Here is a 19,302-nt window from a genome sequence, read left to right on the forward strand (position 1 = left end):
TTATTGTTAGACCATGAGCTCCCTGAGGGCAAGGACTGCCACTGACCCCTGTGTCTGGCACAAGACCCAACATGTAACAAGTATTCAATAAATGGTTACTTGAATGAGGTGGTGTGTGGTTGAGTGCTCGGGCCCTGGAGCTGGCTCCTTGTTCTCAAATCTTGGCTATATTGTTTACTAACTGTGTGTCTTTGGGCAAGTTAGTTAACTTCTCTATGCTTTTTTTTTTTCTTTTTCAACTTAAAAGAGGGCTATAAAGGTAGCTATTTCATAAGATGATACATAAAAGGCATGTCAGAATTTATGACTGTTCCTATTACTGCTGGAGGCTCTTAGGGAAGGAGGATGTTAGAGATTGAATCACATCCTCCAAAGAAGATATAATGTAGCCCTAACTTCACCCAGTACCTCAAATGTGATTCTATTTCCTTATTTGGAGGTAAGGTCTTTACAGAACTAATCAAGTTAAAGTGAGGTCATTAGGGTTAGCCCTAATCCAATATGATGATGTCCTCATAAAAAGGAAAAATGTGGACACACACACACACACACAGTCACACAAAGATGAAGGCAGAGATCTACAAGCCAAGGAATGCGAAATACTGCAAGAAAACCACTGGAAACTAGGAGAGTGGGGTGGAGCAGATGCTTTCTCACAGCCCTCAGAAGAAACCAGCCCCTGACACCTTGATCTCAAACTACTAGCCTTGTGTAAGCCACCCAACTTGGGGTTCTTTGTTCTGGCAGCCTTAGCAAACTCGCACAGAGGGGCCGTGGAAACCAGCAGCCCACATCCTTCTTTGGTGACTGCACACTGACCGTGGACTCCTGGCATCCAGTTGTACTCTTTGAGCTTCCATCTCTTCTGCATACCTCATGCTCCTGGCACATTTTTGAATGGTTATGCCAGGTCCAGGAGCCCAGGACCCCACAGGATATTTTGTGACAAGGCAGTAGTCTTCAAGATAAAACTCAGTGACCTTGACATCAACTATTCTATTCTCAAATCTCCAAGGTAAACCTGTTGGACACAAGTGTCTAAGCCTATTCCCAGTCATAAATGTGATATGTAGTTCCTGCAGCGCTGATAAAGGTTAGCCTGATGCTGCATAACTCCCTTCACTTATTCTCGTAGAGAGCCATCCTCTAAACAGTGTCTGGAGCACAAGCTATGTGTGTCACTTTTCCCCTTACAGTACATAATTAACGAGCTGTCAGCATATTAATTGGGAAAGTTTGGCCATAGAAATCAGGAGACCTGGCCGAGTGCGGTGTCTCACACCTGTAATCCCAGCACTTTGGGAGGCCAAGGAGGTGGATCACTTGAGATCAGGAGTTTGAGACCAGCCTGACAGAGATGGGGTTTCGCCTGATATAGCTGGGCACAGTGGTGCACACCTGTAATCCCAGATACTTGGGAGGCTGAGGCAGGAGAATTGCTTGAACCCGGGAGGGGAGGCTGTAGTGAGCCAAGATCACGCCATTGTATTCTGGCCTGGGCAACAACAGTGAAACTCAGTCTCAAAATAACTAACTAACTAATTAAATAACTAACTAACTAAAAGAAATCAGGAGACTTGAAGTCCAATCTTGATTTCAGAGTAAGATTAAAGCAGAATACTATACGCCTCACTATAAATGATGATCTAGTTCAGATTTTCTCTTTATGCCTTAGGAGAAAAGTGATTTTCAGTTAGAATAAATCTGAAGTCAGCCCAGCACGTGTAGAAAAACCGCAGTATCAGCCGGGCATGGTGGCTCATGTCTGTAATCCCAGTACTTTGGGAGGCCAAGGCAGGTGGATCACCTAAGGTCGGGAGTTCGAGACCAGCCTGACCAATATGGAGAAAACCAGTCTCTACTAAAAATACAAAATTAGCTGAGCGTGGTGATGCATGCCTGTAATCCCAGCTACTCGGGAGGCTGAGACAGGAGAATTGCTTGAACCTGGGAAGCAGAGGTTGCAATGAGCCGAGATTGCACCATTGCACTCCAGCCTGGCCAACAAGAACAAAGCTCCGTCTCATAGTAATAATAATAATAATAATAAAAGAAAAATGCAATACAAGATGCCTCTCTGTCTCCAAATCAGTCCGTCAGGTTTTTCCTTCTCCCAGTCCTCCCCACACTTTTTCTAATAATAGAATATTTTCTTTCTAAAGAATAAATCAGCTTCTGACCAGCCAGTAAGAGCCACATGGTTTGTCTTTTAGAGGCTTGGAAGGAGATCATGCTGTTTTCCTCTTGGGAGTCTGTGATACGAGCCGTAGGACACAATGTGTTTGCCTAGTGGTAACCCTGTCCTGGGATGACACTAGGTGTTAGGCTGTAGCCTGAAGCTTTCAAAGAAGCATCTCCATAGCTAGGAATGTATATAAACCAGTGCACAACTGGTTTACATAAAGGGCACTTAAAAAAATGCTGCCCATCTGGTTTGTTTAGGGTTCTTATAGGTATACACAAGGAACTTGCTACAAAAGCTCTCCTCTTTATTCATGAATTTGTGAGCACATATTATGCTTTTTTGGTAGATGATATTTTTCTTGGGACTTTAAAAAAATCATAGCAGCTGGTAGCCTTCTGTGTTGTTTTATTGCTTACATCCAGTGAGAGCATAAGGCAGGATACAGATTGTTATGTGTTGTCTTAGACTTCCGTTTGCAATAAGGAGCATACACAATGCCATACCAAAGTGAGTTTATTGACATTCCTTGAAGATGGTGTGATGGAAGAGAAAGCGCGGCCTGAGTATCACGTGACATTTCTCTTGTTGATGTAAGCAAAATCAGCCCAGTAACGTGGACTTCTCCTGCTATTGACTAGAACAGACTTTTGGACAAAATTGTTGTAGACATTTCCTTAGATAAATTGGAAGCTGCAGGAAGTAGGCTAAAGGAACAATATTTACTCTATATACTACCTCTAGGCACCTTTTTTTCTACTAGAACAAAGGGACTATGTGTCGCTAACAGGAAAATAACACTTTCTCTTTTGGACCATTTATGATGGCTGGAACATCCATCCCAGATTTTTATGATCTAGTATTGCAGTAGTTTTAATAATGAACACTGAAGTACGTAATAATAATAATAATAAAGCACCACATTTGTTATGTAAAGTTCTAACTACTTTCATTTGAAAGTGTTTCATCTTGACTGGGAAAATATTTGTGGTAATTGAGAAATTTCTGAACCCAAATTTTGGACACATGGTTTGACACATGGACTGACAATGTGATGGATGTAATATTAAAACTATCCTGGAAAACTCAGCCATTGGCTTGCCACACAAATATACTTACTGTTCAAGGACATATGGTCATGTATTAAAAGAAAATTTTGGTCTTGCATGTTTAACGTCTGCTCCCCCAAATCATATGTCTCTTTTTCTTAATTTTTTCACCACTCTCTCTGCATCTTCACAACCTCCAGTAATTTATGTACATAAGAAATTACAAAGAGTTCAGTAGATTTAGAATACTTCTCCTGACCCCACAGAGTCAATTTCCATTTCTAGGATTATCATCTTCACACTGTAGAATGAAACATTTGTGATATCCATGGAATTATTATTATAACACTTTATAGATTTTTAAAAGCATTTTTCGAAGGTTGTAACATAAATCTTCTCTTATTTATTGCTCTTGTTTGTCCCCTGATTAAAGGTGTTACACTCTTACTAAAACCAAATCTAAAAGATCTTATTTTAGGGAGATTGTGGCTTATAAATTTGTAAGTGATTAATTTTGCAATTTGCCTCCATGGAGAAAACTCATGCGTAAAATAAAATTACAGGTGGTAACAAATAGATCTGTCTCCCGAACTATATAATTTAGGGTGGTTTACACCTCCATGTAAGTGAAATTTAGTTCTATAGCTATTTCATTTCATATACACATTGAATGAAAAATTATATATAATTTAAACATCAGCCTTATAAATAAGGTAAACATGAATTTCCATAACTTGTTTCTGTGTTCCTCTTCTCTTTGTTTTTCCTCCTTAAGGATTCTATACAAGGTTGCAATAAAGTATTACAAGCTTCATCTTCTTTCTGGTGACTGTGACATCAGCATTTCTTCATGAAATTTTGCATTTTTGTGAAATAATGTTCCTGTTATGCTTTGTGGGATAGATCTAGAGCTGTGACATCAGCAGTGCTGGTGGATACGGAAACGTTAGTTGAAAAATCATTTATGCCAAAGTTACCTATCTATATATAATTTCTGAGATACTGCATTCTTTTTGTATATGGTTAGAATAGATATTAATTAATCTAATTAATAGATTAATTAGTTATTTATATAAATTGTAAAGCTCTCCAGGAGCCAGTCCATCCTGTAAACAGCTTTCTCCCTTTCCAATGCCTGACAAATAATGTAAGTACTAGAAAGAGACTGCTTGAATTAATGAGTATTTACATATGTATAATACCAAGTTCTAAAGATAAAAGATGCCCCTATATTAGAGATGCTGTTGCAAGAGTTAGAATGGTTCAATTATTTGCATAGTCCTTATGTTCTGATTTCATAAATAAAATAACAACTCCATTGGAATCCATTATTTTTCAGATGCTGAATGTGTACTGAATTTTACATATCTCTCAAATTCTTTATCATATAACTTACACATTCCATCCTGTCTCAGTAAATTCTTTTTAGACAATAAAAGGCTAAATTTCTATAATGTGTACTCCTTGATTGACACCGGACACATTGCTGCAAAGGGTGCTGGGCATTGTAGATACTTCTTACCAAAAGAATGCTTCTATTTTTATCTATTTATTTTTGAGATGGAGTCTCCCTCAGTCACCCAGGCTGGAGTGCAGTGGCATAATCTTGGCTCACTGCAACCTCTGCTTCTCGGGTTCAAGCGATTCTCCTTCCTCAGCCTCCCAAGTAGCTGGGACTACCAGTGTGTGCCATCACACCTGGCTAATTTTTGCATTTTTAGTAGAGATGGGGTTTCACCATGTTGGTCAGGCTTGTCTCGAACTCCTGACCTCAAGTGATCTCCCCATCTTGGCCTCCCAAAGTGCTGGGATTACAGGCATGAGTCACCGCTCCCGGCTGGAATGCTTTAGAGTGTAGGAAACACAAATAACACACTGTCCAGACACAAACTGGTATAATGAGCGACTAGGCCTGGCTTCATAGGAAATTCACTTCGTCTTACATTTCTCCCTTGTTTTAATATGGAAAACAATAATGTGACATTTAAATAGTCGGGTCTCTTGAGCTCTTCTTTTTCCCAGTGAAGAAAAACACTTTCATTTATGACCTATTTCAGACAACATGGATAACAACGTTAGAAAAATAGCAAATGACCGTTATGGTTGGGTTTATTTCAAATGTAATTGAGAGGTTAGGCTGTCTTTGGAGCCTGCAACTGTTTTTCTGACAACATGAAGTTTTCTGAGACATGTTTTCACTGAATGCTAAAAGAAATTGGATATTTATTTTGACACAAATCAACGTGCCTTTGGGGTGTTATGTTTCTGCCCCAGGAGGATTACTATGGGTGAAGGAGAAGTACTGTGTTGCCCTTGATCCCTAACAAGCACCATCACTCTCTGCAGCTTCCTAGTGTGGTCCCGATGGACAATTGAATGTAAAGGAACTTGAACTCCTTGATTAAGAAAGGAAAAGGAAAAAAGAAAACATGAAAAAAACCAATATCAAAGTTTAAAAAAAGAAGGGTTTGTCTGCCAAGCAAACAAAAGTCATGGCTTTAACAAAAGTCATGGTATCATCTACACATTTTTTTTTTCCTTTATGAAGAACTGTAGCTAGACTAAACAAAATAGAACAGTACAGAACTCAGGGATTCAAACCAAGATAATATGTCCTTCTTCCCTTTCTCCAGTTGGCATTGCCACATTCTACACAAGACAATGGGGGCTGAAGCCTCATCCTTCATGCTACATCAGTCAAGAAGGTTTCTTTCTTGGACATGTGCACAAGTTTGTCCTTCTTGTGGTGTGAGTATTCACTAGGAATGCTCCCCCTCCTAAACTTCTCTTGAGTTGAGCCCACAATCCCCGCAACCATTGGGATGCATTGCATCACATAGCAGCAGGTGTTTTCTTGCTGTTGTTAATTGTTGGGAGTGTCATATTTGCACCGTGTGTCTAGGCTAGTTCCAGCTGATGGGACTGATGCCACATGTGAATCATGAGTTGAATGTATAAAAATTTCAGCTTTGCCACTGTTGTCCTTTGGATGGATATTATGCACAGGGGAAAGTAGATAGAGAGGAAAACAAAGAGTTGATCAGCTCCTAGTTCTGGAGTTGGTTGTTAGAAATTATAAAAAATGGTGGCTCTGCTCAGAAGACATGGGCATATAAAAGCTTGGAGTGCTTAATGCTCACATTTTCCCTTAAATGATAGAAATGGAAGTAAACATTTATTACCATTTGGTCAAGTGTAGCTTAACTTGCATTCATATTTCATTGTTAGTAATGGAGGTATGTGGAGATATACACAGACCTTGAGACAGCTGTTTTTTTAATATTGCATACAGGCTAGCAGTTCACTGAAAACAGAGGAGAGAAGCCTGAAGGTTAGATCTTAGAAGAAGGCAGTTCTTCATGCACAGCTTTTGTCAATCCTGATTTGGTTTGAAAATAAAAATCATGGAATACCAAAATCAAAGGAGAGTTGATTAAGGGAAAGGGAAAAGGGATCATCCCAGGAAGGGTGATGTCACTGGCCAGGAAAATGTCAGGCGAGGTTCCATGTCCTCACTCAAGTCCAAAGGTGCTGGTTTCCTCTACTGCTGTTAACAGCTTTTCATACAACATGGAGTACGAGGGATACGGTGGAAGATCCAGTCGGTTGAAGCATGTGTGTGCCCTGAATGGGGAGAAGAGATCGGTGAGAGTGTTTGTTTCGATACAACTGGTTCTGGATCTGTGACTGTCTGAAGTTGTGATTCAAAAGGGAGTCAAAAGTGAGCAGGACTGTGATTCAGGACCACCATAAAACATTGCACACTAAAGAGCCATATTCCTCTAGAATGAATAGACTGGTGGAAGGATTGGAATAACTAAAAATGGATTGTTTGCATTTGCAAGCAAACCAACTACACTAGAATGATACTAGCAAACTGACAATAAACTCTATGGTATCAGCCTGATTTGCAATTGAGTTATACATTTTGATGTGGTTGATGAAGGAGGCAGAAATATAATTAGTATTGAAGGATTATATTCCTAAGTCTTCTTGCCCAGCAGAGCCTCTGTGAACCACATGCATCTATTTAGAGGAACCTGAGATGGCCTGGAATTCTGAGATCCAGTTCTCCATTCAAGTCAAGTGTGCGCTGGAGACAAGTCTGACTCCTCTACCCCAGTAGAACCCACAGAACCTAAAGCCGAAGTGCTGCATTTCCAAGAAAAGCTGCCCATGTGAGCCAGTCCTCCCTGGATGCCTGGAGAGTCCTGGCGCCCAGGGTTCTATTTTGCTTCATGTGCTTCCTCCTGCATGGCCAGTGTCTGCCTTAGACAAGGAATGTCTTCCTCACCAGAGGCTAACACCTGGACCTGGAAGACTCATGTGGGTCTCCAGTAGTGGGTACAAGAACCCCAGCACACATAGATTCCCTGCTGTGGAGCCTTGAATCACCTGACTCGCTGCTCCCTGCCAGTAGTTCTTTGTTTCTACAGAAACTTTGGCTGATGCCGAGCCTGTACCATAGTAGGGAGAAAGGTGGATGGGTGCAGGTGAAAGTTCATTTCCTGCCTTTTCCTCCCTAAGAGTGGTGTGTTGCAATGGTGTTTTGAGACACCAACCAGCACAGAAAAGGGCATTCTAAAACCAAACCAAATCAAATCAAATCAAATCACAAAACAAACATACAAAGAAACAAACAAAACTAAACTCTCTTCATTAGAGTTTTATTTGGGATATTAAACCCTTCTTTTCATTACAAGATCCCTAGGGGACTTGTGTATTATTCACACCTTTGTTTTAAAGTATATAAATCAGAGTATCAGATTGCTGCCCAGGCTGATGCAGCACTCAGGTTATGGGGGGAGATTATTTTGGGAATGAGGAAGATGGGAAGAGGAAAGAGGGAAGGTGGGGCTTCCTGCCCAGCGAGAATCTAGGGAGGATGCTGGTGTTTTCGTCTGCCCAGCACCCATTCCTCCTCCTGGCAGTCCTTGGGGAACTATCCCTAACCCCTACCTCCCTCCTCCCTGTCCCATCCCCGCTCAAGCTCCAAAGGCAGGCATAGGGTATTAGAGTGTCTGGTCTTAGGCCTTAAAGACATAACAGGGAAGAAACATACGAATAGAGATTAGCAGAATTCTTAGACTATTATCTAAGATTCATACAGGCCTTCCTTTACTTTAAAAGAAAATAATTGAAATACTTTATCTAGATGTAAATATTTGAGTGAAAGGGTACTCAGTAAATCGAGTAGGATGATTACAGTGATTTCTCTCTATGTTAAAAAGATTGCAATGAAACTAGAACATACATTGGGCTGTGGCTAAACAGGCGAAGTAGGGCTGAGAAATCCCAAGCATGCTTTTGGAACTAGCTGAATTAGCCAGGGGCGAGATAGGAGCAGGCATCATCTTCGTAGTTTTCTTGCTCTGGTCATTTTAACTGGCACTCATGAGTGGAAATATTACAGAAAAAAAGATCATCTTTACAAATTAGTTGGAACCAAATTAATTCTGTAAAAGATCATTTCTGGGAGTAAACAGAAAGCATTGGTGAATAGCACCTAGTCTGAACACCCATGGTTTCCTTACTAGTTGTTTTTATTGCATTTATTTAGAGCCTTGGTGAACTCCCTTAGTTTGTCATCTAGAATGAATGAACACAATCAAATCATGATCCAATTCAGCATTCCTAAGAGCTCGCCATCCTCCAGGTGTGGTTCTGACAGCACCGAGTGCCGCTTACCTCATTCCCGTGCACCAAACCAAGCATTGCCCGGTGGTGTGGGGCAGTGGACAGCAAGAAATCAGGGCCTGGAAGACCTCTATGCTGACCCCAGTCTAGCCACTTACCAGCTTTATGACCCTGGAAAAGTCAGTTAATCTTCCTGAGCCTCAGTTTTCTCACTTGTAAAGTGGGGATAATAATATATGCTGTGTGCACCTCAGAGAGTTATGGGGAGGATCAACGCTAGAACACACGTAAATGAGTTTTGTAACCTGTGAGTCATCATTTAAACATAAGATTCTCTTAATAATGCAACCATGATTGTGATAATGATTTGGGGAACCGCGTCATACTTGCAGCAACTGAAGCCTCTGGGGTTTTGCACATGACCTATTGGCAGGTGACTCACTCTCTTCTCACACTTGGTACCACGGTGGTTTGGAGATCCGCACGGGTCTTTCAGTTGTGTCGAATTCCACGCCATTGATGTCAAGCTAGGGTTCCAGCATTTTGAGATAATTTTGGATTGGGTTGTGCCAATCCCTGTATTGTTTATCCTTCTAACTGTGTCATCTACGCAGTTGATCTCCCTGTCTCCTCTATTTTTTCCAAGTTATAGATTGAAATGTTAACCATCACAGGGCCAAAGAAAGTCTTGCTCCTCTGTACTAGAGACCACTTTAAGGTTGGCTAGAAAGACACAAAAGAGGCAGCAGTCACTCCTCTTTGCTGCCAATTGTTCGGTCGGTTATGTAAGTTTTGTCTTCCCTTCATGCCAATCTTCTACTGCCTAACTATAGCCTTGTTCTCTTCAGATAGCCTTGCTCTCTTCCCTGCTAAATTTACTTTTTCAAGTTTGTCAGTAACCTCTTGATCCCTAAATCCAGAAGCCTATACTCTACTCCCTCCTGCTCCAGCTCTTTAAAAACATTTGACAGCTCTTCCTCTGGAACATCTTCCTCCTTGGCTTCTCTTTGGTTTCTCAATGGCTGCCATTTTCTCTGCTGAGCTCCCTGATGGCACCCTCAGGCCTCCTTTGTAGGTCCTCTTCTGGCCTTAGGTACTAGAGAGCAGCATTTTTCAGCTTGGCACGATTCACGTTTCAAACTGGATAACTCTTTGTTGTGGGAGTTGTTTTGTGCATTGTGAGATGTTTAGCAGCATCTTTGGCTTCTACTCAATAGACACCAGTAGCACCCCTTCCCCTCAGCCAAAAATGTCTCCAGACATTGTCAACTGCCTCCTGTGGGGAAAGAGGGGCAAAGTCGCCTTCCCTAGCCCCACCTTGAGAACCATTGCTACAGAGTAAACCAACTCCTAACTTAACCAGGCCTCCAACTCCACCCTGGGCCTGGGCTCAGTTTACATCTGCAGTGAAACATGTTCATATTAGAATTTTGTTTGCAACTTTTAGGCCAGTTAATTGCCCATGACTCATAGCTTTGATATCCCTGGTCTCTGCCCCAAAGGTAAACCCAAAGATTCTCCCCTCTCCTTTATTCCATCTCCACACTGCCCAGTGCTACTTTGACTCTGACCTAGCTTCTGTGCTTCTCTTTCCTTCCACGCCTTTCCTCTGTCCTCCTTTCAGCTCTTGTTCAAAGTAAAGAAACTTTGCCACCTCCTTAAGCTCTTTCCAGATGCTGCCTCCAGGTCCTAGTGTCCCCTTTCCAGTCCTCATGGGTGGAAACTGCTCACTGCCCCACACGCTGTGACGTGGATGGACATTCTTCACACTCCCTGCTGTCAATTCCATGTCATGACTTTGCAATCCTTGATCAGTTTCCATTCCTTTGAATCTCATGTCATTTAAATAATTTATTTTTAAAACCATAGGTTTTGGCTGGCATTTCATTTTAATGAAATAGGATAGAGTAGAAAATAGATTTTATTGCAGATAATAAGGGTAAAGTGCTGTTTTGAGGAACTTGAGTTTCAGATATACACACACATACGTGCAAATGAGTACATGTCCTGAGTTGTGATATAAAAGGCATTTCTTTCTATGGACTATGGTTTAAAAAGCTTGAAAATCAGTGATCTAGATAGATCTTTGGTTCCTTCTGATCCTCTGAACTTCTAACTTATTATAATTATTATCTGGCACTTTGCTTAAGTCTTCCTTTCCATTTCAAGTCTTCCTACCAGACTGTGTGGCAACTAAGTCCACAGGGCTGACAGGGTGAACACCCAAGCCCCCAGTTCCTTGACCTCAACTCCAGTGACAGTCCTGCCTCTCATCTGCTTCAACTATGAAATTATATCCTAGAAGGCCCTACCCTCAAAGTCATTTCTCCTGACCCTCACACATCTTTTAGCAGGCAGGGACTTGGATTGACACAAAGGTTTTGGGTAGCCTGGGCTATGACCAGGTTTTGCTGTGGCGGTGTCTGGTGCTCTCATCTGGGAAGCCAGTTGCCTTTTCTTTCTGCAGAGGGAAGACCTGAGGAAAGAGCGGAAGGCCGCCTCTTCCAGGGGGCAGGCCACATGCACTGTGGCTCGCAGTACCTGGGAAGCCCATGCCACCCGGGGTCTGCTTTGCTTCCTGCCTGCTCAGGGCTTCCTGCCACCTGCCATGGCCAGGCCAGGTCTTCCTGAATGACAGTTTCTGGAAGTCAGAGGTTCTTTCCTTCTATCCACACATAGATGACATTTTTTTTGCGTTCTTGGATCTTCAGACACTGTCCAAGGGAGACTGGACAGGGGTCACTATTCGGGGGTTATTTTCAGTGTCCTCTTAGAGGCATTTGCTTCTTGTCCCAAGAAGAGGTCCCTGCTTCCCCAAGAAACCATCTCTGGGGCTTGTGGTGCAGCAGCCCTCTTAGGGGTGCGTTGGTCCAGATATGAAGAACCTGTTCATAAGCCCAGTGTCTGCCTTAGAAGTTCTCTGTGTGGGTTAATAATATTAATGTATATTTCAAAGCTTCCAAAGCAAATACAGAAATTACTTTCAATCTGTGACCCCAGATAACAGAGGCAATGACTCCCATTTCCTAAATAATAGAGACTCCTCAGCACAGTCTTTTCTTTTTTCTTTCTTCTTCTTTTTTTTTTTAAATTTAATTTGATACAGGGTCTCACTCTGTTGCGCAGCTGGAGTATGGTGGTACAATCACAGCTCACTGCAGCCTCGGCCTCCTGGGCTCAAGTGATCCTCCTGCCTCAGCTTCCCAAGTAGCTGGGACTAAGGGTGCACGCCACCATGCCCAGCTAAGTTTTTAAATGTTTTGTAGAGATGAGGTCTTGTCATGTTGCCCAGGTTGATCTTGAACTCCTGGGCTCAAGCAATCCACCTGCCTTAGCCTCCCACAGTGCTAGGATTACAGGCGTGAGCCACTGTGCTCAGCCAGCAGGGTCTTTTGTTTGTGGCTCACCAAACTCTTTCTCAACTGCATCCCCTGTGATGATGTTCCGGGCATCTTACCCTCTGCACTGGCTGGCTGCACCTTCCTGAACATGTGCTGCCATTCCCTGCTCTCAGACCTTGCATGTGCTATTGCTTCAGCCTGGAAGGCCCCTTCTCCCTATTCCTCATCTCCCAATGTTCCCCTAAATGCCAGTTTCTTTGTGGCATGTTCTCTAGGCAACTCTATTAGGAGTCTCTGTTTCACACTCTCGCAGCATGCTGCTCTTCACCCTGTGCTCCTCTGATTCTACCTTGTGCTGTGATTAGTTACTATCAGGCCGTGTTCTCCCTAGATTGCAGGTTCCCACGGGCAGGTGTGTGGTTGTAGCTCCGCCCCTCCTCAAGCTGCATGCTGTAGGGGTAGGCTCTCATCAGTGATGACTCAAGCTGCATTTCTCTAAAATAAAAGCAAGATGTTTCCAAATAACTATATTATTGAAATCTATCATTCAACTTAACAAATGGAAATTCTGCCTTTTTAGTCTTCTTTTCTTGCCAGACTTAAATTCACTAGGTTTAGCTATTGGTGGAGCCATGCAAACAAGACAGACCCTTGGAGCTGAGGGTCTGCTGAACAGCGTGGGTGAAGCCAGGGCTGAAGCCTGCACCAGGGTGTTCAGCTGTGGTTAACCAGCTGGGGCACGCCCACAAATGCTGACTGACACCAGGCGAATTGTCCTTGGGGAAAATCTGGGAACGCTAGATGAAAGCTATAGTCCAGTAAATCCTTCTGCAATAAGGATTTAGCAAAAGTGTCTGGGTGGCCATGTAGAAATAGAGCTGAGTTAAATGCAAAGCTTCTTTATAATTAGAATGTATCCTATTAACAAAAGATAATAGGGGTCAATCTTCTGTCTGTCGCAGCAGTGTTTCTCACTACAGCGCTATGCACCACTGTCTCTTCAGTGCTTCCTGATTAGGAATGCACTACCCAAAGCGGCATAGAAAGGATTCAGGAAGTGCTGGGATTAAAACTCACAGCGCAGGGAATTTCTTCTGTAAAACTGCCTGGAGCCCCAGTGTCTTCTTTTCCACATTTATCCCACAATAGATGTGCTTTCTAAATAGAAGTCACCATAGAGACCCAGAGATACATGTGGTCTCATCCCCACATGTTTTAAAACTTGGTAGGAAAAATCCGACACATCACGAATATATAATGATCCTATGAAGTATTAAGAGATACGCTGCAGAAGTACCGATACGATGCTCGAGGGGTTACTTCCAGGTTCCAGTTTTTTTATGTTAATGTCCTTGCCTCTGCTCTCTCCCTGTGTGAGACATTCATCTTTAAATTAAGTTGGGCTGTGAGAGCATCCCACGGCTGACACATGGACCAAGATATTACAGCTGAAATACCATCAGTCATCAAAACCTCCCTAAGAATAATATAGTTTCAATCCAAGTCTCACAGCTACCTCACCTTCACCTTTCCCTAATAACTGCCATGACAATACTTTGGGTGACCGGAAAGAATTCCATCCCAAAGGATGGTCACTCAAAATCAAATAGCAAAGTATACTTTGCCCTCTTCAGCAGGTTTCCCCGAAGGCTGGCAGGAGCTCTGTACCTGGGGAGAGAGGTAATTTTCCCCCATTTCTCTATGCAGAAGCGCCGAAGCCCATTGCTCCCACGGAGGGCTGCGAAGCCTTCGTAGGGCACGCTGGATGTTCCCGTGACAAACTGCAGTAATCTCAGCCTCTGCTCATTGTTGAAGCGCTCCACTGCGGCCCAGAACCAGCGGATTACAAGATGCCCATCGTGGTAACCTGCACGAGGCAAAGGGAGGGAGGAAGACAGGATGCGGAGAAAAGAGGAAGGGGTGAGGAGGGGGAGAGAGATCAAACACATCAGGTATGATAGGAACAGAATTGCGGATTTTGATCTGATTTCTCTCGTGATGGCCTTTAGAGAGGTCTAAAACAATTTGTGCAACTAGGTCAAGTTTTAGAACAAGAGTAGATTTAGAAAATAGTCATTTTATAAAAGGACTTTATGTTCTGAGGGATGTTCTCAGAGATGTCTGCTTTTTATTTCAACAACTGGGACTCCACTTAAAATGCCCCTGCCTGATACAGGTGTAGATAAGGAATAGAAGGGCCTGGTAGAGACCAAGGGGCCCATGAACACAATATTGCATCATGTTTCCTTTGTTCTGCTGTCTTAGCTCTTGGCAACCACATACCACGGGAGAGTCTAGGACTTACCAGTCTAGGCTGGAGGTGAACAGCCAGTTTGGTGAACAGGAGATCCCAGGCTCTCCCCTTGAGCAGCTGCTCTCAGGCCAGCCCTGGGTGGATACATGCTGGGCCCATGGATTAAGTACTGGGTCCCTCTCACAGTTAACTGGGGAGACCATGCTTGGATATATCAATTAAGTGATTTGCCATTGACTGCAAATGCAAGAGGCATTCAGAGAGAGAAGAAATTCATGTGTGCCAAGGTAGAAGCAAGGAAAGCTTCAGAAAGGAAGTGAAGCTACGAGCAGCGTGTGAAGGGCTTGTGCAAGTGGAGGGAAGGAGGAGGACATTCCTGGCAGGAAAAATAAAGAATAACAAGAACGAGGAGGAAATATGCAGGCAACTGTAAGCCACTGGAGTAGAGGAGTGTCTGGTGAAGGCAGGAAGGAATATTTCTGGGGGTGTTATGGGGCCTTAACAGCCAGGCAGAGACTTTTTTTTGAGATAGAATCTTGCTCTGTTGCCCGGCCTGGAGAGCAGTGGCACAATCTCGGCTCATTGCAACCTCTGCCTCTTGGGTTCAAGGGAACCTCCTATCTCAGCCTCTTGAGTAGCTGGTTCTACAGGCATATGCCACCACACCTGGCTAATTTTTGTATTTTTTTTTTAGAGGTGGGGTTTCACCGGGCTGGTCTTGAACTTGTGAGTTCAAGCAATCTGCCTGCCTCGGCCTTCCAAAGTGCTGGGATTAAAAGCAGAAGCCACCGTGCCCAGCAAGGCAGACAGCGGTTTTCATACTATACCAATTTTGTAACAGAAGAGGCTTTGCCGGGCTGAGTGTACTGGGGACATGAGGGAGGCTGAGGTGATGCCCCTAGCTCACTCTCTACTGTATGGACGGATTTCTCTGTGGTATTTTAAATGAAGAGTTTTGAGGCTAACAAAACCCTTCAAATCTAGAAGTAATAAGGAACTTGTTTTGTGGGTAGGGAAGTGGCCCGATGAAAGCAATGTTTCAGGAAGACAGGTCTGGCAGTGTGCAAGGTGAGTAGTTAGGAGGGGTTAGACATTAGCTTTAGTGATGGCCACGGTTAGAACCATGTTGTGGCAAACTAGGATTGAGGCAGAGAGAGCTCCAATTCTGTAGGAAATGAGACACCCTTCCCTGGAGGCACGCATGCTGCTCAGGAGCTGGGTCCTGCATGGAATGTTCTCTGTAAGCCTCTATACCAAGTTAGGCCAGAGACTCCACCAATGTGAGGAGGATGTCGCCTGAAGGAAAGTTCAGGTTGGGAGTTGGAGAAAGGCATGTACAAACTCCTGCTTTGTATTGAAGTAAGGCCAAGCTTTTCGTAGTCTTCAAAAAGTGACGAATTATTTATACATGCAACGGAATGTTATTCGGCTATAAAAAGAAATAAAATAATGAAACATGCTACATACAACATGGATGAACTTCAAGTAGGTTAAGTCAAAGAAGCCAGACACAAAAGACCACATTTTGTATGATTCTATTTATATGACGCATCCAGAATAGGCAAATCCATTGAGACAGAAGGCAGATTGATGGTTGCCAGGGGTTGGGGGAAGGGGGTGTAGGAGTGAGAGCAACTGCTTAATGGGTACAGGGTTTCCTTTTGGGGTGATGAAAATATTCTGCAAGTAGCTAGAGGTAATGGTTGCACAACACTGTGAATGTACTAAATGCCACTGACTTGTTCGCTTTAGTCAATTTTATGTTACGTCAATTTCACCTCAACAAAACAATCTTTTGGAAAGCGCCCAGTTCTATTTGTGATAATTATATCATCACAGCTTCTGCCCACTTACCTCCCCGGTACTCGGTGTTATTCCGCCAGTCATTTAGGTCGATTTCCGCGGTGCCAGCTATCACCAGCTCCAGCTCCCTGGCATCAAACACGGACACCAGCCTCGAGTCTACAACCTGAAATGCAGGTTAGGCTTCAGTATCCAGGTCCAAACATGTGGAAAGGCTATGTTCATTATTATATTTATATGGGTTAAACTGGGAAACTCACCATCACTGGCAATACTTTTTTTCAGTCTGCAATCATTTTTAACTCAGAAATTATTGCTATGATCTGAATGTTTATATCCTTTTCCTTCCCCAAATTCATATGTTGAAACCTTTACCCCGGAGGGAATTGTATTAGGAGGTGGGGACTTTGGGGGGTGATTCGATCACGAGAGCTTCACGCTTTTATTAAACAGGCCCAAGAGATACCTCGTATCCCTTCCTTCACATGAAGACACAGGGAGAAGGTACCATCTATGAACCAGAAGGTGGCCCCTTAGCAGACACCAAATCTGCTGGCACCTTGATCTTGGACTTCCCAGCCTCCAAAACTGTGAGAAATAAATGACTGTTGCTGTAAGTCACCCATCTCACAGTATTTTGTTACAGCAGCTCGAACGATGATTATTGACTTAAATATTTTAGAACACAAGCCTTCATGAGCAGGGAACAGAAAAAAGAATCCCATGCTCCACCCCTAATGCTCCCTCTCAGAATGATTTTGTAAACAAATCTGACTCGACTTTCTGCAGTCACATTGAAATTTTCAAATAACATTGCATTTTAAAGGCAAAAAGTCCACATCACTCTGAAGGACTTAGTAGCTATTAGTATTACTATTTCACTTAAAATGTAGTCTTTCACATGCAAATTATGACTTATTTCCTAAAATTTAGCATTTGTATTAAAACGACTGCATTTTCCATCCCTTCTCAAACCAGGACCCTAAGATTAAGAGCCTCATGCTCACTGGACTGAGCCAGCTGGCTGCAAATTTGCCTTTTCCTTCACGTCTTCTCTCACTTCTTTCCTCCCTCCTTAGATATCTGGGAAGACTTGTTTTGTTAGGGTCCTGCAGTCTGACTTTGCATCTCGGGTCAAATGTACCAGGCACAACTGAGGTCCTGTGGTGGAACCTCCTTTAATCAAACCAGAGGTGGATGAGACCATGGCCAGTGCACTATTCCACTGTGGCAGGAAAGGAGAGCCTTCCACTACCCAAGACCTGAGAAAACATTGATAGCCTCTGGTTTTTAAACTGGAGAAGTTCAAGGATGTCATAGGATGTCCAGCAGCCCTCCCTGTCTTCTTCATTTACCACTCAGCATAGATTACGTGGCACAACGTGATGCTATAACAAAATAAAATTCTAGCGACAGTGGACAATACCCCCCGATGCCTTCTCTTCACTTATTTTTGTTTTGTTGAATGAAAGGAAACACCACCTGCACATATTGCGAAGAGATGCTAGATGTTTTCACATCTGGCACACCAGGGTCACAATGCCAGTTGTTTGAAAGCATTTTTCACCAATAAGAGTTGAGTTTCCCAGAGAACTGTGACCCCTCAGCCCTCCACCCCAAGAAGGTCCTCAGTACTCCCTGGTGAGGAGCACTTACTGAGCCCACTGCCCGCCTTGACTCTCCCTGTCTGTTCTCACCACTTGAGCTGCTGCTCCCCCAGGGAGCCTGGAGGATGAGGCCCCATGAAGCAGCGCCCTGGCCACAGCTTGCCTTCCCCAGGCCACCGGGCCTCACCTCGTAGAAACCGCGCACCAGCGCCTCGGTCTGCTGTACCACGCCGCGTTCCACCCGCCACTTCACCATGCGCTCGATGTACTCCTTCTTGTTCTTCTCCGTCACCTGTGTGTTGGCTCCTCCAGACTTCAACTCCCTTTCCGTGACCTTGTAGGAAAACAGAAATATTGCGATGCTTGTCAGTTCAGCTTCTCTCTCAGGGAGGCACACCTGTATACCAAAAGTCCTCTACAGAGCATTATTCGGCATTATTACCCCTGGAGTCTTTTTTCCTTTCTCAAGGTCACTAAAAAGGCTCTGGCTGTTTTAAGCAGATTGGAACACAGTGGTGCAATCATAGCTTATTGCAGCCCTGCATTCCTGGGGGCAAGTGATCCTCCTGCCTCAGCCTCCTAAAATGGGATCACAGAGGTGCCACTCTGCCTGGTTAATGTTTGTTTTTTTTTTTCTTCTTCCTTCTTTCTTCTTGCTTTTTTTTTTTTTTTTTTGGTAGAATGTGGTCTATGTTGCCCAGGCTAGTCTTGAACTCCTGGCCTTAAGTGATCCTCCCAACTCCGAAGTATTGGGATTACAGGCGTGAGCCACTGCACCTGACCTCTAAACAGATTGTTAAGCACCTTGGAAGGGCTACAGTTTTTGTTCTATACAGAGGAAACAAGGTTCCTATACTCAAGAGGCATAATGGAAATAAAAGGAAAATGTGCTAGGCTGTCCCCAATGGTGAAGGTGAATGTCTCAACGCTACAATCACATACCTGATGCCCCCAAATCTCAATGACAGCAAATTCTTAACAGCCATCAGCTTCCACTCCCACAGCTGGCCAGAAGACAGTAGGCTTCTGGCAGAGGGTGGGGTATAATATTACACAGCCAGGGCAGCCTGATCCTGGCAAGGGAACCAGAAGCACGTAGGCACACACAGCAAATGGCGCTGCCACTTGTGTGATGATGCATGTTTTGTTAGGACATGCTTGAGTCATCAGGGAAGGCTATGATCTGTGTGCCACCTTTCCACAGGCAAGAAGGTAGATAACATACTAGACATTAAAAAAAATCAAAATGTGTTCATGTATGAAGGGGGTAATCTTCAGTCATCTTAAATTCACTTAAGCGTTCACTGAAATGCTCAATGCTGCAAGACAAATGAGGCATCACTGGATTTAGTTACTGGTTTAAGGAAAAAAATACTTGTATGTTTGGCACTTGTGGACACATGTACCTAAACAAAACGGTCCATAAGTA

General features: G+C 43.4%; 1 protein-coding gene across 4 annotated transcripts in view; it reads right to left on the reverse strand.

Moving 5' to 3' along the window:
- Positions 1–5,324: 5,324 nt before the first annotated feature.
- Positions 5,325–19,302, reverse strand: part of HECW1 (HECT, C2 and WW domain containing E3 ubiquitin protein ligase 1) — a 469,289-nt gene continuing 455,311 nt past the window's right edge. For 2 of the 4 annotated variants that reach the window (XM_011958796.1, XM_011958795.1), the window contains 4 exons: positions 18,061–18,207; positions 16,318–16,432; positions 13,878–14,076; positions 5,325–6,855 (listed from right to left, as the gene is read on the reverse strand). In XM_011958796.1, the coding sequence (XP_011814186.1) occupies positions 6,744–6,855; positions 13,878–14,076; positions 16,318–16,432; positions 18,061–18,207 (573 nt within the window). In that variant the 3' untranslated portion in view covers positions 5,325–6,743. The remainder of the gene's footprint in view (positions 6,856–13,877; positions 14,077–16,317; positions 16,433–18,060; positions 18,208–19,302) is intronic. The other 2 variants (XM_011958794.1, XM_011958797.1) reach the window with 1 other exon arrangement.

The sequence above is a fragment of the Colobus angolensis genome, unplaced genomic scaffold, assembly GCF_000951035.1.
Source record: "Colobus angolensis palliatus isolate OR3802 unplaced genomic scaffold, Cang.pa_1.0 Scaffold475, whole genome shotgun sequence".
In the NCBI taxonomy this organism is placed as follows: Eukaryota; Metazoa; Chordata; class Mammalia; order Primates; family Cercopithecidae; genus Colobus; species Colobus angolensis.